Below are 23,172 nucleotides of genomic sequence, written 5' to 3'. Positions count from 1 at the left end.
AAAAAGTAAATTGAGCTTAATAGTTTTAAAAAAAAAGTACAAATTGAGAAACAATTTAGTATAACTACAGTTAAATACAAAAACGTTAGTCTTTCCCAATCTAGGAATGTTCATAAAATAGTATTTTCAAATAAAAAAAATATATGTGGCATTAAAAAGAGAAGAATGTAACGTTAATTGTATAAAAATCTAAAAACATTCATGCATAAATAAGTAAAAATTAAACTCTAAAATACAAAAAGATTAAAAATTAATAGTGCATCTAAAAACACTACAAGCTATACCTAAATATAAAATATTAGTTAAAGGAGTTAAACTTTAAAAATGTTTCTAGTTCATATTGATATTTAAAATTTCTTTTTTTCCAAAATACAGCAATTAGTATTATTTACTGCTGAATAAGTCTTTCCAAATTATCAAAGTGATATAAAGAGTTATAAGTTTTACAGACATGTCATTATTTTAAAAATAAAATTCACTTTAAATTCAAATCGTAAAAAAAACATCACAAATAAGTATACAGACATGATTTAGCGGCAATAGATGTTTTTTTTAATACAAAATTTAAGTAGTTGGCAAGAAAAAATTTTATATATAGCTATAGTTCATATCAGCGACATACTAGAAAACTAATGTTAAAATAAAATAAAAAATTTTTTAATTCATTTCAGTATTACATGAGTTATACTTTTTAAATACTTAGAAATTTTAATTCAAATATCTTGAGTTACATACATATTTTAAATGCATTTTCAGTTTTTTCCATTGAAAGTTTTATTGTAATATTAATAATGATTTTTTAAATATTTTAATGTAAGCTGAATTGTAATTTGATAATGCATTTTCAAATATTTTCATTGTAAGCTGCATTATAGTTTAATAGGGCATACTTAAATATTCCAATGTAAGTTATATTATGACATAATTCCACATAAAAGAGAATGATTTATCAATATTAATTTAGAATAATACGTTATTATTATTAAAAATAACGATAACAAATTGTGTGTTTTACATGAACATGATTTCATAAACAGATGTTGTCAGCAGATTTTAATACAAATTTTGTACTTTCTTAGTTACAGTTCAAATTAGTAAACTAATATACAGAAATATAAAAAATATTAATTAATTTTAGTATTTAATTAATATTCATTTTTTAAGTATTTCTAAGATGTAATGTATTTAATATGCAGTTTAAAATACATGATTATATATTTTTTAGCAGCAAATATAGTTAAATATTTCTGTTTTAAGAACCAGAACCAGTTTCTGGTAAGAATCATAATCCCACCTCAGTTTATAATAAATTATTCAATTAAAAATGCATCACTAATATAGTACTTGGTAATTATTAATCATGCTTTTTTTCAATACTCTTTAAATAAGTGAAATAATCTAAAAAAAAAAGATTTTTTTTAATAGTTATGGTTTGAACATTAATTTCAATACTTTATCGAAGTAAAATAAGAAAGTTAGAGTAATATTAAAATAATAAAATAGTCCAATTTACAACAAGCAGGTGATTAGTATATGTCTAATTAAATTATCTATAAAGGCACATATACTTTAATGAACTTAAAACACATTTATTAGATATTGTTAAAAATATGACTATTGTAGGTAACAAAATAATTTTAGAGGGATTTTCTTGTCACTGTCATTTTTCTAAATAGGTAAATAATAGTGAATACGTTTTCCATTTGATACGGTTGGACATAATAATATTAGAAAAACTAGTTTTATATAGAGAAGAAAAGATGGTTTTTCAAAGTAAATGACCCCTAGATTTTTGCATGTAATGAAAAAACATTAAAATGCATATTAAATAACACTAAATTTAAAAATACATGCAATATTTTTTTTTTTTTCTAATTTTTTTTTTTACAAAAAAATATTTTATTTTCCGTAGAGCAACTATTGAATCTACAGAGTACTCTAGCATACCTAAAGCAAATTTAGTCCTAAAGATACAAATTCAACAATATGTATTTGAGAGGCAGTTTTTCAAAAAACAAAATCAATTGAACTTTTATCCACTCAATAACACCAAACAATCAATATACCAAAAAAAAAAGCATACAAAACTAAAATGTTTAACATTCATATTAGCAAATAATAAATGCAGATATTGTATTTATGTAGTAAATAATTAAGATAATTTTGTGGAATAAAATGCAAAACTAAGACACCACAGCAGGCACTAGAAAGATTTTCTGAAATTGTTAATGTTTTTATAATCGTAATAATGTAACAATCAATATGATTTTTCCCAATTTATAAATATTAATTATTTGATCAATTATAATTTGATCAATATTAATCAAAAATATTAATTATTTGATATCTATATGAGAACATAAGCAAATTTATACATATACATTAATGTATAAAATATAAATACAAAAATAGGACTAAAATACTTTCTAAAAATTTCCCTTCAGTCTTATGAAGAAACAAGATATATATTTTACAATAATTGTTATTAATGATAATTTCATAGAAAATATTTTTTTCCAAGCCTTCTATAAAAATTTTTTTTAAGATAAAAATATATGTAAATATTTTTGAACCATGAATTACATACATTAGATATTTGAAAATTTATATAGCAAAATATGTAATATTATAATATTCATATTTGTCAATTGCAATAAAAAAAATTTTGATATAAAAACCAGTATAAAAAGTCAAATGTCAAATAATTAAAGATAAAATATTACGATAAATATTAATCCATAGGATACGAGTAAACTATATTCATAATCGTAAAATGTGACATTTTCGGATTTTAAACAGTGACATTTTTAGATTTTAAAACCATTTAAAAATTATAAAGCTTATTACATGTATAATGGATAAGAATTATCAATTGATTATGAGTAAGAAATGAAAATTTTGTATAGTAAACATAAATTCAAATAACTTACTTAATATAAAAAAAACTTAAGTAAATAAATAATAAAATTGGAATTAACAAGAATATAAACATTTATTGACTAAAACAAACGAGTTGCTACACTTAATGCAATTAGAAGTAGAAACAATTACCGTGTTTCTTGCATATTAATATAAATAATTTTCTGGAAATCCAGTATTTTTTTAAAAAAATATTATAAATTATAAACCACAAACAAATTATATTAAAATAAAATTAATAAATCAAATTTTAAAGAACTTCAATATTGATTAAAGGAGTAGCATTAAAAGCTCACCGGAAAGAAAGCAGAGATTGGATTGAAAAAACACAGACTGGAATGAGAAAACAGGGATTGAATTGGGGAAACAGGGATTGGATTGAATGAAGATTTTCATGGCACAAGATATATAAAAGTTTATATTGTGTAAATGTGAACATAATGCACTCAATGAAAGGGCGCAATAAACTAAGTCTGAGACAAAAAGATAATAAAAGTATGAAGAATTTTTGTGATATCTCAGAGCCACAAGAACAAGACACTTTTTTAGTAAAAGAAAGACTCGCTTTAAAAATGAAGTAAAAATTAATAGGGCACCCTAGGATCATTTTTATGGCATTTAAACACACTAAAAACTCACACTTTTAAATTAAAGATAGAAACATGTTCCTGATGATTGCTTAAAAGTAAAAAAGATAAAGGTAATCATTGATGGCTAATTTGCTAATAAAAATATTTTTTACACTTGAGAAAAATCACAATGAATTATTATTTTAGAAAAATATTATCGTTCCAAAGATAACATTTATATAGATAAAAATTTGTTTCAGAGAAGCTCAGCTGCATTTGATATGAATAAAATATAGCAGTGCTCAAACAGAATAAATTTGTTTTTACATAAAAAGAGATGGACAGCTTTTAAATTAAGCTCTTGCATCGAAAAATTATTCAGTACTTCTAAAACAGGGGTTTCTAACTGGCGACCCGCAAATTCTTTTTTTGTGGCCCGTGAACTAAAGTATATTATTTGTCATTTTTTGTGGACAATTTATGTAAAAAATCTATATAGGTTTAAAATACTTTTCTCGGTAATAAATACCTATTTTCTTCGTTTCTGTGAAAATTAACATACCAACGGTGCAAAAAAAATTATTTCTCAGGTTTTGCATTCAAGAAAATTATTTATTCAAATACAAAAATAATAGTATATGTTATTCTTTTTTATTACTTTTTTTGTATTTTGTGAATATAATTTAGCATGTGCGTATGAGAAATTTTCTCGAAGAAATTCTCCGATTTAACTTTTTAAAACCACTCATTTAGGACGAAAATATTTACACACACATTTGTAAATTTTAAATTTAAAATGTAAATATCTATTCTCTGGTGGTTGCAGCAGACAAACCTCAATTTTCTCATTGAATATTTTGTGTGCTACTATGTAAGTTTTAATACCAACCTTTTTAAAGTTTTATATCTTAACAATTAGATATCTGTTCCACAATAATTGTTTAATACATAGGCGCACATTAAAGTTATTGTAGCACGAATTTTCATTATTTATTTAATATTTTTTAAAATATTATTAATAACAATTAAATATTTTTTAAAATTTACTTCTTATTTTAATTTGTTATTCAATACTTTTGTTTTGTACAACTTGGTAAAAATCCAACAGTAATAATTAATGTTCCTTCAAACATAAAAGAGTTCTACATAAAATTTTGATGAAGTTGTGGCCCGCCATTTGATTTGTGTTTTTAATTGCAGTCCCCGGCCTCATGCAAGTTGGAAACCCCTGTTCTAAAACATAGTTCTAAAAATAGCTCATCTTAATTACAAATTTTTATGTTTTGTTTGCATCAGTATATATTTTTACACAATAGCCTGTATTAACTCAGTTCTTTGTTTGAAAAACTATTTTTATTCTATTTTATAGTTGCAAAATGGGTATAACTCTAGTTTAAAATATCGTTATAAAAATAGCTTGCTCTAATTACAAATTATTATTCATTATACTTTTCTTAAATTCATTCAGAATAGTTTGCACTAGTTATACATCAAACTTTATATCACAAAACTTTTTGCAGTTCTAAAATAACAGATCATCTTTAAAATATACAGTCGTGTCCAAAAGTTTAAGACCAGTAGCAGATTTTCCGTATTTTAAGGCATCACATCATCAGTACAGATAACTGCATCATCTTACACGTAGATTGCATCAGATGCAATTAAGTGATATAAATAAATGCCTCTTTTTTTTACCTCCTGATTCCTTTACAGATTTCGCAATAATATGCACAGTTTTATTGTTATAGATTTAAAAAAATTTTACTTATAGTTGCAAAAAAAGTAAAAATAGGGTCCTTGTATAGAGATATATATAATTAGTTTAATTGATTTTTTTAAAAAGAATTAAGATTTGCACATGATCAAGACAGTTTCCTCAAGCTGCCAGTAAATTAAAAAAATTTGGAACATATACAGATCTGAATAGGAGCTGTTGCATTACCCAAGAAAAACAGTAGCATATGATCCTCTGTTATCCATTGTACATTATCCAACTACCTCATACAAGATTAAACATACTCTGAAAAATGCAAAATCAAAAAGGAACACAATTTTATGATGATTAATAAAAGATTGTGCTCATTTACACTATTAACATGCAATGAAACGGTGGTCCTAAACATTTGCACACGAGAATAGCTTGCATTGATTATAAATACTCTAGATGAAAAAGGCATAAACAAAGAAAGTACTATTTTAAGATATACATAACCAAAATTTATGCTGAGTTATCCTATAAATCTGCAAGGAAATGGTGGTCCTAAACTTTCGCACACGAGAATAGCTCGCATTGAATATGAATACTCTGGCTGAAAAAGATATCAAAATGAGCACTATTTTAAGATATAAATCAAAGATTGTGCTCAATTGTTCTACAAATCTGCACAGAAATGGCAGTCCTAAACTTTAGTACATGAGAACTACTTGCATTAATTACGAATATTCAGGCTGAAAAAGGCATCATCAAAGGTAGCACTATTTAAAGAGGTTTAACAAGACTGTGCTCAGTTATCCTATAAGCCAGCAAGGAAACTGTTGTCCTAAACAAACCGGATGCTCAAAGGGCAACCTTCATCAGTGCTCCTGATGCACTGATGAAGGTTGCCCTTTGAGCATCCGAAACAGCTGTCTGCTTTTAATAATATTTTTGTGCTCTTTAACGTTGTCTACCTCAGTTTGTATTTTAGCACAAAGGTCGCCCACTTGTGTATTGTTGTCCTAAACATTTGTACACAAGTACAGCTTGCATTGATTACGAAGTGGTTAATAACATTTACTATGTATATGAATCTATGAAAAGTTTATAAGTTTGTCATCATTGAGTTTTACATCCGTCTTTTGGTTTCTTTGATTTTTTCTTTTCTAAAGATGTGGTCCTACGCGTACCTTGAATAGGCATATAAGGAGGAGCAGGTTCACTGTCTTCCTCATTCATTAAATAGCTGTCAGAGACACTGCTGCTCGGACTATAAGGGGGTACATCTAAAAATAATACGATGTTTTAGTGTTTGTTTAGTCAAAGATTTCACAGGAACAGAAAAGAGTATTACAGATAAGAGGCATAAATATACTTATTTTGAATGAAAACTATAAAAATAGAATTTTGTTTCTTGAAAAAAGTAAAGTGTCTTCCTTGAATAAAGCAAACTTTTATAATGTGTATTTCCTTGGAAGCATTTAATACAAAAATCTTTAACCGAATTATGTCAGTGGCTTTTATTGAAGACATGAGCTAAATACTTCCATATGAGCCAATCATTTCAACTGGTTCACAAATATACATTGGTAATTTATTTACGATTACCAAATATGAATAAAACTTATAAGATGTAAATAAAGATTTGAAAATTTCAAATTCAGATTTTTTAACTCTTAAAGCAGTTTAGGGTAAGCTTGCATAGGAATTTTCCATCAATGCATTGAATAACACATGTTAAACCCTGTTATATACATAGGATAGCAACTATCTAATATGACTGAAAGTTTTAGGTTAAACAAGAGAGTTATAATATAGGTGGAAATTAAATCTCTAAGACTTCACAATATTCTTCACTAGTTTTTACTTTTTTCAAATAAGAAATATTTTAAAATGGTGAGTTTGGAAAACTCAACATTTGCAAACTATCATAGACACAAACTATCGAGGTTGGAAAAAAATCAGGGTTTTAGGAAAAAACTTAACATGTATGGGTATTTCAAGAAAAACCTTCAAAAACTTGGGTTTTTTTCAAAAACAAAAGTCTCCTTTATTTATTTTTTTAATAAAATTGGACTTTTAAAGAAAAAATTGAGTTCTAATTGATTTGAACCTAGTCAGTCCAGCAAATTATTATCTAAAAAAAATTTTAATGTGACTTGCTTTACCAAAAAAAATTCCATTTTAAAGTGCAAATTAAATTCTTTTGGGGAAAATAATTTAATAAATTGCACAATTTCGTTTTTTATTTTTTCAAATTTAAACTTCTACTTCAAGTAAAATATCATGCGTTGAAATTTTCCCTGATAAATCTAATGTAGAAGAATTTAGAAATATTAACACAAATCTTATGGAAGATATGAATATAGAATTTGAAATTTCTTTACAATTACTAAACAAAAAAACTTCAACAGATTTAATAATTATTTCTCAAATATTTAAGAACAACACATTATAAAATAGTTTTTTTTTTTTTTTTTTTAAATAGTTATAGCGATTCTCAATTTTTTAACGTTTGACATTTAAATTAATACAAAAATAATAAATTATACATTACATACCATTAGACAGTGGAGAATTGCTTGAAAAATTATGAGGGGATAAAACATATGAAGATTGGTTACCACCATTGTATGTTGGATCAATAGCTGCAGCAATATTATTTACAGAACTCCCAGGAAAATTACAGCCATCAACTGGACTCCTAGAATAAGCAATAAATTTTGATAAATTTAATCAAACAATATGTTTAAAAACATTTAATTTTTTAGCTCTCAAAAATTACCAATTTGTGTAATCTTTTAGTTCCTTCTTATTTTTTTTAAAGATTATTACACAATATTTACACTGTTTTATTGCAATTTAGAAATAGGTGATAAAACACACTGCATGTTTCTAAATTCCAGCACAAAAGGTGTTCTTCCGTCCTAGTTTGGAACGCTAAATATACAGATAACAATGTTCCACAACTAACCTAGGATTTAAAAAACCTAGGAGAATAATTATACGTGTGATGTGTTTTACTTACCAAATTAGATAACTTATCAAATTTCAAAATTAGTTACAAAATTTGTAAATAAATGGCACTACCAAATGAATAAACTGTTAAATAGTGATTTCAAAATCAAAGTTAATTGCTGTAATAAAATGGTGCAGTGTGAAGAAAAAATCAACGGTTGTCAGAACAAATCATTCAGTTTCAATGGTCAGATATGCTGCAAACATATTTAATACTTTTCCTTTGTTACTAATTTTGAAATTTGGCCATAATAAATTTTCTAGTAACCTAAGCAGAACAGAGTAAATTATAAATATGTTTTCCTATTTTTTATCGAATTGATTTTTTAAATATATCAAACATTTTTAAAAAAGTAATCAGTGGCATTTAGATGAACATTAAATACATATATGCAGCATAAGAAAACTGTAGCTCTTTCTAGTAGTTGAACATTCAAGTAAATTTAAAATACTTACTGTAAAGTTTGAATAAAAAATTATTATAATTTCTTTTTCTGTTGTTAAATTAGAAGTTACACTTTTAAACACAGTATAATTTTCAAATTCGGCTTTATAGCCAATATTGTTGCTTTGCTTTTTTTCTTCCCCTCTTCAGTCTTTTCCAATTGATTTTTGATTGATTTTTTTTTCAATATTTTCTTTTTTATAGTTCTTTAGCAGAGTTAAGTTTTTCTCTTAAAATATTTAAGTTTATCATTTTAATGACATTTTATAGTTCACATTAAGTATAGTGAAACCTTCAGGAAAAACCACCACTGTGTAGTAACCTCCTCTATTCATGACCACTTTAGGGAAGCGTGGAATTTTTTCAATAGACTTTGCGTTGAAAATAATTTTTAGGAGAGACCATCAAAATTTTTCACAGTGATCAGGCAAACCTGTGCACCAAATGTGGAAAAGTTAAATAAGAAAACAAGAAAAAATATCAAAATAAAAATATTAACAAAACAAATATGTAGATTCTAATGTATTTAAAATATTTGTGAGCGGCTCTTATTTAAAGAGCTTTTCTTGACTATCTCTTAAAACGATTGACAACCACATGTTACGGTACAGTGCACTAAAGACGATGCTATCAATGATTTAGTTGTGAGTTAAAAGTTAAATTTAAAAAAAAAAATTTATTTATATAAAAACAAAAATTATTTTAGAAAAACTAAGCATCTCAAACAGACTTCTCATTTTTAAAGTAAACTAATTTTTATGATATTAATTGATATTAATATTAAATGCAAATTTAAGCAAAAAAAAAAACATAATTGTTTATTTATTTAAAATAGTTCTGTCATTAATAATTGGTAAACTTGTTTTTACACATAATTATATCAGATGGGGTCATTTTTATTTGAGCTAAATTTTATTTATTGATCTAGTTTTAATGATGCCAACATAAATGTCATTTGATGATGCTGAGTAAGTGACATCAAATGATACACAGTAAAATTAAAATTAAGCTCACAAAGGAACATGTATCTTCGATAACATTTTGTAGTCAATGGAGGAAACCCCTAAGATTGACCAACCACCATTAACGACCATTTTACTGTGAGTTGTAGCTCCCGAGAGGTTTTTCTGTATTAAATATTGAACAATATGTAAGATGATTGGCAATTTTTAATATAGTTTTTAAAAACCAGCTCTCAGTGTCCTTTTCTCTACTAAATGCAATTTTTTCTAATTCACTGAAAAAATTTGCATGTTCTGCCACTAAATGCTTCATAAAAATAAGGTAAAGTCTACTAATTTTTCACGTAACTTAATTGTTATAGGTAGCTTGCATAAATATACAAAACTTTCAAGATTTTGAAAAGTAATGTATAAACAAACTGGACAATTACAAAACAGACTATTAAAAAAAAAACACACACACACACAATAAAACATACCTCTCCCTTTGTTTTTGAAAGATATACATACAAATTTCCTTATAAAGTTATTTTGATTGTTAGATTTAAATAAAAAAAACTATTAACAAAGAAATTTTGATCAACAAAGAGAAGCTGTAAGGAAAATTCAACAATACATTAAAAGTCTTAGAATGGGTATCAAAAAATGGGTATTTATGGTATAAGGATACTTAGGTATTAATGGGTATTTAGAATAGGTATATATAAAAAAAATGGCGAAAAAAATTTTTAATACAATAACCAAATAATGTTTAAAAAGAAAAAAGAATTTCTCTTCAAATTCCCAAAGAAGATGTAAAAATTAGAAAAAAATATAGACTGAAAAAAAAAATATATGAAAATAGTGTGAAACTTTACAAAAAAAAAGGAGCAACAAAAACTAAGTCAACATTTGCAATTGACTACAACAATTGACCACAAATGCCTTTTATTTCTTGCTTATAAGAAAAAATTACACAGTGTTCTGTACTTCAAGTAAACAAGCTAGTTTCGGTTTCGCTTCTGCTATGTAGTCGCAGAAAACTTAATAAACTTTTCTTGTTTTTCTGTGTAGCAAAAAAAATTTACAAAGATAAATAATTCATCATCATTTTTAACAAAAAAGAATGGAATTTGGAGACTTTTAGCAATCAATGAAAAAAAGTGACTTTAATCCTGGACTTTAAAAAAAGTTACTAGGTGTAAAAAAGTTACTTTTTTCTGATTATTACCAACTTAACAAATTATGTTGAATTCTAGTTAAAAGATACAATAAATAGATATCACAGAGAACACTTTCTTAATGAATAAATAATTACTACTGTCTTAATGAATAAATTATTACTTACCAATCAGGACTAGACAATCTTTCTTTTGTACATGTTTCTCGACTCGGTGCATCAGGCATGTGTCCTTGTAGACCTAGAGGGCGTGTCTAAAAACAACATAAGAATAATTAAAAGAGTTCAAGAATGCTTAACTATATAGCAAATAAAATATTATTTTCAATATAGATTCAAGTTAAATGTCATATTCAATGGCACAAGTGTCGGAATTGATTATAATGATCAAACAATGCATATTGTATGTATTTAACAATGTATAAAACAAGAAAACAAGAAGAAAAAAACCAGACAAAAAAAGTAAAAACATACTACTACTTAAAGAGGTGTATCTACTTAAAGAAAGCAAACTCCTTAGAGGCATTAAAGATATAATTGTCACAGCCAATAAAAAAAACAAAAAAGTACATTTAGAAATTCTGATACATGTTTGGGGATACAAATTATTTTACAACAGCAGAGTTTACAAATTGTGGAAAATTTAGAAGTTAATTTTAAGAAACAAGCGTAAACATTAAGAAAAAGGTTTTTTATGATGATGAACTTAGAAATGAAAAACAAAAATCAATGTTAAACTTACAAATATGCTATGGTACTGTAATTAAATATTTAAATACGATATTAATATTTAAAATTAGTTTTTGTCTTTTATTAATTTAAAAATTATAACTAAATATCACTTTTACACGGCAACTACTTCAAGGTTTAGCAAACTAAATATTAGCACTTCGGTATTCATAATGAATTAAAATTTAAAAATAAGAAATAAAAATTTTTTTCATAAAAAGGACAGAAAAACCGAATCTACATAGACACTAAATTAATCAACAATAAAAAATAATAAAAGAATAATTTTATATTTTATACTAGCAGTCAAAACTTAAATAAACCAAAAAATTAACCATTACATGTATTATTACATAATTTACGAAATAAGATTTTTAGTTTACCAAGAGGTCAACAAGCTGGTATTCGATATATAAAAAAAAAAGAGTTATACCATTTCAGGTTGATATCCAACAGCTGCTTTCTGTCTGGCTCTCTCTCTAGCTTTTTTAGCTCTGAGCCTTTCTTGTTCTTGGAGAACTTTAGCTAATTCTCTGTCTTGAGCTTCAATGGCTAACTGCTGATCTTGCTTACTTCCTCCAGGTGACTGTAAATGCAAAATAAAAATTATGGAACAATAACGAGAAAAAAGGTGTACAGGTCCAACAGAGACCTTTGAGAAGGCTTTGTTTAAACACCTAATAAAAAGACAACATATTTCTAGACTCAAGAACAGTTCTAAATCCCAGATTTCTCTGATAAAGGGGACACAAGATATTCCCGATTTTCTAAAAAGTGCAGCTGCTGCACTTTTCTGTCTTTCTATAGTTTGCCTACAGTAAGAACTGCCATCGCCACAAAGTCTAAGGCCGCCTGCTGCTATGGAAACAAGAATAGCACATTTCAGAGAGGAGAGTTTCTCTTAACTCTAGGACTAACACCATAGACTGTAGAAAAAGATTCCCTTTCTCTCTTCAACCAAAGCCTGTCCTCACCTCTAATCCCCATTTGAAATAGTTATACCTCATTACCATAGTCAACGCCACGGGTCTGGATGAATGGCATGGGGAGTTCTCATTTAGACAAACTATACAGGTCATAACTGTTTACATGATTATTTGCACAAGCTCAAAATTTAAGGTTTTCTGTTTTCCCTCTTCAGTGGGAAAGATCAAATTTTTGATGTCTTTTATCTTGACATGTGTTCTGTACTTGTTGTGTCTTTATACAGCAAAGTTCAAAAATATGGGAGGACAAGAGAACTAATAGCCTCAAAGTCAATCTTCTGGGCATTTGTAATAAATAAATGATATCTGATGAATATGTAACAGATCACAGATTAGCTTAAGTTGAATTGGATAAAGGAGAGAAATACCAATACTACTCAGATAAAAATGTAGAACATTCATGACTTTTCATCTTCAACACGATGAATCTGGGTGTAACTAATAATAACCAGTAAAAACTTAAATTTCAATATCTACATTATTATCATAGAAATGTTCTGCTATCTTAAATAACACATTAGTGAATACTGAGAAATAACCCTTAACTTGTAAAAAAAATAATCCGTGATTTGAATTTAGGTACTGTACAGGGCTCATAGGCATTATGTCCATATTTATGAACAACCCATAGATTGTTTCCAAATATATATATCACAACTCTAAGAAATAATTGGCAAAAATTGATTGGATCAAGTTGAGCAAGTTTTGGTAATTGCCAGGATTGGCATTCCCCACTTCAGCAGGTTAAACCTATATTTATATTAAATTCCTGCTTCATTCATAACATAAAGATAATAAAACAAAGATATTATGTTCAAAAGCGATAATTTATAAGATTAATAAATATAATGCACAAATCTATGTTGCAAGTCTGTATGGAATTTCAACGTTTTTTTTCCTCCCCAATGCACAAAAATGCTTATTTGAACAGAATTTTAACTCTACAGTTTAAAATAAATTATTAAATAAATGGAGTGCATAAATTCTCTTTTTTTAAACGTTTTTTTCCCTATGTACAAAAATGCTTATTTGAACAGAATTTTAACTCTACAGTTTAAAATAAATTATTAAATCAATGGAGTGCATAAATTCTCTATGCTAGTTTACAATATTTATTCTTTAATCCTTTTTTCACGTGCCTAAAATTAGAATTAGAGAAAAATAATAAAAAGATTTCCGATCATACAAAAAACTTATTCCAATCAAAAGAGAAATGGCAAAATAAAATTAAGATTGAAATTGTTTACAATTAAATAAAATAGCACCAAGAAGAACAAAATTTTGCATATAAACTATTTCATTTCACCAAGAATTAAATAACACAGAGTAGAAGGGGAAAAACTAACCTTCATTTCTTGTTCTTGGAGTAATCGAGCCAGCTCCTGTAAAATTAAAGAGCAATTTAGAAGATCATTATCACAACATGAATTTATAATCAAAAAACATATAAAGAAGCATGGTTGAAACAACTCTAATACATTTTATAACACTAAAAATGACCATAGCATTAAACTAAGTGCACTGATAACTTACGTGTCAAACTTGCATATCCTATTCATCATATAAGAGCAAATTTAAAATAGATTATTCAGATGCAAAACAAACATGACTGGTTAATCAAGGAAAAAGCAAAACCCTTTCCTACAATATTTTGACTCTCTTGAAATGATTATGAATCCCTAAATATCCACCAGCTTGTGTAATTTCCAGATAGCATTTATAATACTAATCACAATGTATGATTCAACTTTGCCAGCTTGTTAGAATAGCGATGTGAGAATTGAAATTAAATAATGATATGAGTTTCAAAAATTGAATTGTGCTGCATATTTTTTTAATGTCATAACTACATATTATCACAAAATACGTATTATTGCAAATTATGTTGAAATGTATCAGGATGTGTGATTCAGCTAGATAATAAAATATAATATGTCAACTTTAGACATTCAGAAAACTTTTTAACTTATGGTCCACACTCTGTCACTTACTTAATCTCAAGGTCTAAGACCTAGCCAGCAAAGACATAATTTGAGGAAAAGACAATTCCTCTTTTAGTTTCAGATATTTAATAATAAAAAGTGCAAGTTTTTACAATTTTGGGGATTATTTTAAACATTTCTATTCATTAAGAGCATTTAAGACTTATTTTCTCAGAACTGTCTCATCACATCAACATATTAGTCTAAATGCCTGCAATTGCTAATTTTGAAACTAGCCAGCCGATGAGATATCTACAGTGCAAATATCTGTCAAAAGTAAACATGTTGAGAACTAAATATGAGATATCTATAGTATATTGCTGTAGTTCTTAGGCCAAATTTCATATAAACTAGAATTGAACTGTTGCTTTGCATTATGTAAGTCTGAAATTGTGTGGGCCGGGATAGCCTGGTCGGTAGGGCGCCGGGCCCATGCCCGAGAGTTCGTGGGTTCGAACCCCACCATCCGAAGACTCCTCGTGTAGTCGGTGACTGATGCACGTTAAAACTCTGTCTAGTCGCAAAGTCCTCCCTATTTCAACACAACAAATCAATACCTCTGGGGGTACTGGATTGGAGACCGATCGTTCTATGATTCAGATCAAAATTATGATCTATGGACAAATGAATGGATGTAGAAATGGGTCCGCCTAATAAACAGGCGTGACGTATGATGTGGCAGAAGTCGAATTCTTGGTCATAGATGGCGCCACTGAAAAACAAGAATCGCACACTCTACCTAAAATTTGCTCGGTTTCACCAAGCAGGCTTGCCCGTGTGGCAAGTGGCATTAGAACCAACCAACCAGAAATTGTGTTTCATTTCATAAGATTTACTCACATCGTAATCTTATAAAATAAAATAAAAATATGCTGCAACAGTTCATGCCAGATATCTAACACATTGCATCCATCACCATAGTCTGGTTCTAGGATGATGACCAGACAAAAAAGGCCTATGTAATCCCTGAACTATATATCCATATCAGGATACCCCTGAACTAAATAAAAAAACAATTAATTAAAAAAGTTTAATGGATATTTCACATAGCTTACAGCATCTCTAGAATGAATAAATTTCTGAAACTGATCAGGTGTCAAATCATCAGGAGGTTCAGCTGACAATAATGATACATCTTTATCTAATGGACTGGTGGCGCTATCCTCCATAGTCTTGATAGGGCCAGCTGGAAAAAAAATTACTTTTAATTAATAAGCATAGACTTTATACGGGAATTTTAAAAAAAAACAACAACAAAATTAAAACCAAATTTTAAAAAAGCATTTCTCAATGAAATATTTTTTTTGCACAAGGTGTCCAGCCTGTTTTTAAAATTAAAAATTTCAGAAACAAAAGGTAATACACGAATGAAAATAAATGGCACATTTATTGGGAAAGTTGTAAAAATTTTACTTAAAAAATTTTAGATTTCAATTACATAATTTCACAACAGATGCAGCTGCAATACATCACTGATCAGAGCAATCAGTTCTAGAGTTAAAATGTGAAAGGAGGTTTCCAGACCAGATTAGGAGGTTTATAAATTGTGTTCTATTAAACAATGTTCTGATACAGATTAAATTAGAGTCCTACAACATTTGCGCTCTTTGTACAGTGCTACATTTGAATAGTGCCATTTTTTGTCAACTTCCGTGCGTACATTCCAAAATTTCTACATAAAACTGTTACAGCTTTCATAAAAGCATACGTCTTGTTGCATTCTTAAATCCATTTTTGGTTAAAAGATTTTTTAAATCAGTCGGACTTTAATAAATAAATTAGGGCTAATAATAAATTAGTGCTTTTTAATGTATATATATCTCATACTGAGAGTATTAGCAACAAATACTTGCAGTATTTATTAAAAAGCCCTAACAGCTTTTATATAACAGAAGAATACCTTGGGAAATGAAAATATCAAGAATTTAAACAAAATTTGCTAAATTTCTAATGAGTTTCAGAAAAATGAAATGAAAATTACTAAGAGAATTTGAATACAAAGCAATTGAAATAATTGCTTTGCTAAGAGAATTTGAATACAAAGCAAAGAATTGAAATAAATGTAAAATTTCTTACAGGTTGTAGCTAATGAAAGTTCCATTCTTGCCCTCTCAGCTTGTTTCAATTCTTTTTCCTCCCGTTTGCGCTGAAGACGCAATTTCTCCTTACGTTGTAGCTCTAGTGCGATTTTCTGAAAATAATATAAACATTTCGTTAAAATTAGTATTAAAAGAAAATCATATAAAGTTAAAAGTTTTCTGAAAGGAAAAAAATAAACTCAATATAAATAAATAAAGAATTTGTATAAAATTTATTGATTCATAAATTTATATTACATCATGACACTTCTTTAACACTTCATTAAAAATTATATTTTGGTTATTATATATTAATTATATATACTTACCTTACATATTTAGCAGCAAAAATATCAGGTGCTGTATTGTACAGCAAAATTAAAGGTTGCCAAAAGCTACGGAGCAACTAAATATAACAAATAGTGATTACAAAATTGCTTGCCAGTCGCCACATGATCAGCATTTATTCCAGTGAAAATACACCTCATGTGCATTTTATTATTGTTATTACTTTAAATAACAATCATTAACAAAATTACTTTATTTCATGCTTGTTTCCTAATATTTTTTTCCCTTAAGAAATGAATCTTGTAATTTTTACTATATTTTGAGAAAGGCTTTGAACTAGATTATAAGGAGATAGAAATTAAACATAAGATATTTTTTAATTTAAACAAAGAAGTGCCAAACCTGATCTTCCTCTTCAATTTTTTTCTGCTGCACAAGATCTTCAAGCAAAATTTTGTCCTGGAGTTGCTTTGCAATAAGGGCATCATGGTCCTCCCTAATTGAAATTTTTAAAATTTTTTAACTAATTTAAAAAATACTTTAACTAAAATATACAACTAGAAAAATGTAATCAATGAGTTAAAAATCTAAAGTTGGCTAATTATTTAATTTTTATCAGAAAGCAAATAATGCACTTTATTACATTAAATATTAAACTATAATTAATTAAATATATTAGTTAAATTGTGCTTTGTTACATTAATTAAATCAGGGCATCACATTCTTCTCTACTTAAAATTTATGATTTATTCTATGAAGTAATTATTTTAAAACATACTGCTGAAAGATTGTTATGAATGAGCTCAGAATCAAATATTAGCTAATTATTTAACTTTAAATCATATACAGTGGTGGCCAAAAGTGTGGACACTTTTTGAAAGTTTCATGTTTTTCAACTTTGTGTGCTTGTAGAATATATTAATTTTCACTTAAATACAAAAGTTTATATATCAAATTGAAGGTAATTTAATGAAGAATTTAATAATGAATACAGTATTACAATATCTGTATTACAAAAAAAGTTATGCAACTAATAGTAAGATCTATCTTAGATTTGCATTTTTTTAAAGTGATACTTACACAATCAATACTTAGTAGGATAACCCTTATTTTTTAAGACAGCTTCCCAGCTTCTTTTCATTGAGTGAACGACTGCTTGAAGTTCATCTTTCGTAATCACATGGTGCCAAGAATCAATTATAGCTTCAATAAGTTGTCTTTTATTGGATGGACGTTTTTTTTCGTGCAAGAATTTTCAAACGTCGCCACAAATTTTCAATTGGATTGAGATCAGGACTGTTTCTTGGCCATGGTAATATATCTGTACCTTTATTTTGAAATCATGCTTTGCATACTTTTGCTGTGTGGCATGGAGCTGAATCCTGCTGAAAAATAAATGGTTCGTTGTTGGGGAAGAGATCCCTGATGGAAGGTATCAATTTTGGTTTCAGGGCCAATTTCAATGTATTTTTTGGCCTTCAGGATGCCATCAATCACTTGAATTCGGCCCACACCATCTGCAGACATACATGCCCAAATCATAACATTTGTTGGGTTTTTTGTAGTTGCTTCAATGCAATCAGGATGAAGTGCTTCACCTACTCTACGTCTCACGTATTTTCTATCATCACTACCAAAGAGCGATATTTTACTCTCATCGCTCCAGATTACTTGCTTCCATTGATTTTCTGACCATTTAATGTGTTCTTTTGCCCACTTAACTCGTTTTTCGCTTTGCTTTTGATTTAAATATGGTTTTTTCCTTGGAATTCTAGCTTGTAGTCCAAATCCTGATAACCCTCTTCTTATTGTTCTTGAACTTACTGCAACACCCGCTGCATTCATTTCACATCTAATGGCGGCATCTGATGAAGTTTTTCTATCTTGAAGGCATAGCCGTTTAATTTTTCTATCGGCGGTAGCACTTGTGCATTTTTTTCGGCCTGATTTGGCTTCATTTTCCACTGATTTCGTTTTTTCATAACGTAAACAGAACTTTCGTACACCAGAACAAGTCACTGAACCACTAACTTGTCTTGCAATTTCAGCATAAGAGAGGCCATTTTCTCTCAATATGACAATTCAACTTCTTTTTGTAGAAGTCCAATTAGTTCTTCTTGTTGATGACATTGCTTAAAATTAGTTTAACTAAACTTTAAACTATAGTTACAGACATTTGATTGGTCCTAAGAACAGTGTTTGTGATTGGCTAGTACGCTTTTATTACAAAACACGTCTTTATTCAAAATGATTTATGTTTGTTTGTTCTACTAAAATAGGCATAACTTTTTTTGTAATACAGATATTTTAATTCTGTTTTGTTATTAAATTTCACATTAAATTACCTTCAATTTGATATATAAACTTTTGTATTTAAGTGAAAATTAATATATTCTACAAGCACACAAAGTTGAAAAACATGAAACTTTCAAAAAGTGTCCACACTTTTGGCCACCACTGTAAATACTGTCAATTAGTATACTTAAATTTTTGTTCTTTCCTAACTGAAACTTTTAAAAATTTTATTCTTAAGAATAATAACTGCATTGAAATGTACAACAAAAATTTAAAATAAAACTTGATTGTATATTTAATTGAAATTAAAAACCAGAAAATAAGCTCGAAATCAAAAATCAGCTAATTATAAAATTTTTATGATAATATGACAACACAGTTACAGTTTAGAACTAAATTTTGTTCTATTCTAAGTAAATTTTTTAAAAATATATAGTCATTTCAAATAATATTTGAAGTGAAATATATTTACTAGTAAAAAATCAAAAGTTATTAATGGCTGTGAAATCAACAGTCAGCTAATTATTAAACATCTACTTTGCAAATCAAGTTGAGTATTGTATTTTATCTTCACCAAATGAAATTTGAAAATTACATTCATTAAATTTAAAACCACTTTAAAAAATTTTATTTTATAAAAACACAGAGGAAATAAATTTGAATTATTTTAAAATTAAAATTCATTATCTTGTGCTTTTATTTTGCCATTACAGTTAAAGAATATATCTCGCAGAAACAAATTTACCAATGATTTTTTAATATTAATGCATATTCAGAAAAGAATGGACTTTTTTAACTCTATTAAAGATAAAACTATTTTTATATCTCTATTAAATGTTTAAGCAACAAAATTTATTAAGGAATACAATATGGTACATTCTTGTTTTTGACTTTCTTGTTTGTTTTTTTTCAATCTATGGTTTCATGAATTTGGTCTAACCTAGTTGTTAACTTGTTAGGAATAACAACAACCACATTTTAACTAGATCTTGATTTCCTTTTAAATAATACTTTCGATAAATATATTAATTTAAATACAGAGATTATAAAAAATATAGATATTCTGTATAAATTTCACTCTTCTTATTAGTCTATGGTCTCTTGAATTTCATTAGCCTAATGGATAACCAGTTACATTTAACACATAAATACAAGTAATGCACTTATCTATTTTTTTAAAAAATAATAATAATAATAAAAATTTTATAAGAAAAAATAGATATAGCAAATGAGAACACGTTTCTGATTATCTTAAGACATCTGTCTGTACCTGTGGCTTAAAATAAAAAGAAGAATTGCTATATTTAAAAAAAATTTAGTTTTGGCCTTAGATTAGAAAAACAATGGGAATTATTTCTATACAGATAGACTACAGAATGAAAGCACTGAAATAACACGCCACAGTAAAAATTTATAAATTTGACAAATTTTAAAAAAACATATTTACAAGGAAACATAATTCAAGCTCAAAAATTAAAAAATATTATTCGTTACTTTGCATTGGCAAAATGCAACTCTACAAGAAATTTAACATTAAAAAATATATATATATATTTTGAACATTATTTCATGCACTATGTCTATGAGCTTTACTTAACTTATTATTCTCTCAACAACTTTATAACTTTAAAATACTTTTAAAGTTAGACTATTTAACTTTTCTCTTTTAAAAGAGAAGTTCTGACTAGTTATAAAATATGAAAATTTAGCAATTTGAAAAGGCTCAACTGATTAAAACTCCTCTTAAAGTTTCACCAGTCTAAATTGTAAACATAAATGAAATAAAGCTATAGCAAAATAATAATTAATATTTAACTTACTGTTCTTTTAGCATTTTTTCATATGCCAAATGCATTGCAACAGCTTCTTCCTCTTCAAATTTTTGTGCGGTTTGAGCTTCTTGAAAATCAGAGCGTAATAATTGACTCCTTTCTTTATTGTGACCATAATGATGTTCTACTGCAAAATTATTGACAATGCACATAAAATCAGATTTTAAAAAATATATTTGAATATGAGTGTAATAAAAATTTTTAAACTAGAAAAGTCTTAGCAAAGTTTTTAGTCAAACATCTGTAAAGATGTAAGGAAGAAAACAAGAACTGAAAAAGTAGAAAATGTTTCATTTAATAATAATTTTAAAGCGCTAGTTTGTTTTTACACTTTCGAATGAGAAATCATTGAAACTTAAACACATTTTAAAAGTCTAATTCAGCAATAAAGATCTTATAAAAAAAAGAGAGAGAGATTTTTTATAAGTGAAACAGAAACTTACACAATAAGACAATTACATCTCATCTGAGCAAAATGTTTCTTAAGCTATATGAAATTTTTCTAAATAAAGAAACATTTATTATGTATCTATTTTTTGATTATCCTTTTATATCAGAATCATATAATTACTCAAATGAAACTCTCCCCCTTCAATTAAAACTTTTATCATCACTTTTTAAAATCTTTTACATAAGTTGATATTATGTTATAGGTTTTTAATTTAGACGGATATTTTCTTAATAAATCCACAAAGATTAGCTATGCTTTGAAAAAGTTTTTTACGTATACTAATAGATTATATTAAAGTATATATCAATAATCTAATATAAGAAATTTAACTTTATAAAAATTGACATTTTCCTGATTTATTTATTTTCATAAAATTCCATTTTTATATAAATTGTAAAAAAATTGGAAGGAATTATTGAAAATAGTGAGATACATAGAAAGAATGAAGGCAGAATCATTTAATTCAAAAGTACATCCGATCAAGGATGAAACTTTAAATCTGGTACTAGTTTACAAGTATTATTTTTATTATGGAATAAAAAAAATTAATTAAGCAAATTTTTAACTAAGACAAAATATTTTAAGAAAAATAACACAAAAACACAATTTTATTACATATATATGCCTTTATTTTAAATTTATTTTCTCTAAATACATACTTTCTTCACTTTGAAGTTTATAGGCTAACACACCATCTTCTCTTACTAGCCATTCTCTGCAAACTGAAAAAAAAAATAAATAAATAAATATATATATATATATATAAATAAGAATTTTAAAAAATTAGCAATTTGATGTTAAAAAAACATTCAATATTTAAAGGAGTAAACAATTTATTACGTAAAAACTACAACATTTAACAGAAATTATTAGTGTCTTATTATTGACAAGAGTATCAAAAAATAATTGAATCTTAAATTAATTTATAAGGATTCTTTATCAAACAATGTGAAATCATTTTGAGCAATTTAAAAAAGTATTAATTAAAGTTGGCATTTTTTCACAATGATGCAGTTGGAAAATTTTTATTAATAAAATCGTCATTATTGTCATGGTCTTCATTAATAACACAGTCTTAAAAACAAATTTTACTTTTTGCTTAAAAAAATTTGTTAATAGGAGTAAAAATCTTAGTTTGTACAGGAGAAAATGTTCATAATAATAAAATATTACATCTAAATAATAATAATAAAAAAAGATTATATTAAATTTAGAAGTTAATAACAAAAGATTACATTGATAATAATAAAAGATTAGAAAAAAGATTACATAAATCATAGAAAAAAAGCTGACATAACTCTTCCAACAATGTTTACTTCAATAGAATAATTATTTTTCATTTTATGAACATGATAAACAATAGCAAACTTAATTCTTTGTTTTAAGAGTAATCAATGTCAATCCAATAATATAGGTTCATAAAATTTGGAATGATAAATTTTTACGTTTGAAACAGAAAATAAAAATAATCATCACTTCAAAAACATAAATTTTTTAATAAAATAATTTACCTGATTCAACTTTACCCTCTGGTATGGTTACTTCCTCTGGGACGTCAGCTCCCATACATTGTATTTTACACTCCATTTTTTACGCAGTGTAAAAAAGTTGATATTTAATTTTGATTACGAGATAAAATCAGAACATTGCAGCTTTAATAGGGAAAATTAACATCCTTTCATTTGACTGCATCAAAAAAAGACTTTTTGACATGAAACAAACTGGAACTAAACAATAAATAACAATCTGTTGCCAATTTATTT

General features: G+C 26.7%; 1 protein-coding gene across 1 annotated transcript; it reads right to left on the bottom strand.

Moving 5' to 3' along the window:
• Positions 1 to 5,435: 5,435 nt before the first annotated feature.
• LOC107455227 (coiled-coil domain-containing protein 50) lies at positions 5,436 to 23,168 on the bottom strand. The gene is made up of 11 exons (XM_071184764.1): positions 22,921 to 23,168; positions 22,069 to 22,131; positions 20,947 to 21,085; positions 17,234 to 17,327; positions 16,542 to 16,656; positions 15,521 to 15,651; positions 13,830 to 13,865; positions 11,931 to 12,083; positions 10,937 to 11,022; positions 7,746 to 7,888; positions 5,436 to 6,470 (listed from the first exon to the last, which is right to left on the bottom strand). The coding sequence occupies exons 1-11, from the start codon at positions 22,994 to 22,996 to the stop codon at positions 6,304 to 6,306; spliced, it is 1,203 nt and encodes a 400-aa protein (XP_071040865.1). The 5' UTR covers positions 22,997 to 23,168; the 3' UTR covers positions 5,436 to 6,303.
• Between the last annotated feature and the right edge of the window lie 4 nt (positions 23,169 to 23,172).

Source organism: Parasteatoda tepidariorum, chromosome 9, assembly GCF_043381705.1.
Source record: "Parasteatoda tepidariorum isolate YZ-2023 chromosome 9, CAS_Ptep_4.0, whole genome shotgun sequence".
NCBI lineage: Eukaryota > Metazoa > Arthropoda > Arachnida > Araneae > Theridiidae > Parasteatoda > Parasteatoda tepidariorum.
Note: the sequence above shows the minus strand (reverse complement) of the source record. Positions and strands in the feature narration are given on the sequence as shown.

Bases quoted from the DNA above. Each gene is read 5' to 3' on its own strand.
- LOC107455227 (XM_071184764.1), bottom strand. From the start codon at position 22,996: ATGGAGTGTAAAATACAATGTATGGGAGCTGACGTCCCAGAGGAAGTA. The intron at 17,328-20,946 runs GTAAGTTAAATA...AATTTCAATTAG, and splicing joins GAAAAAATGCTAAAAGAACA to GGAGGACCATGATGCCCTTA. The intron at 7,889-10,936 runs GTAAGTAATAAT...TGCTTATTCTAG, and splicing joins AGATTGTCTAGTCCTGATTG to GAGTCCAGTTGATGGCTGTA.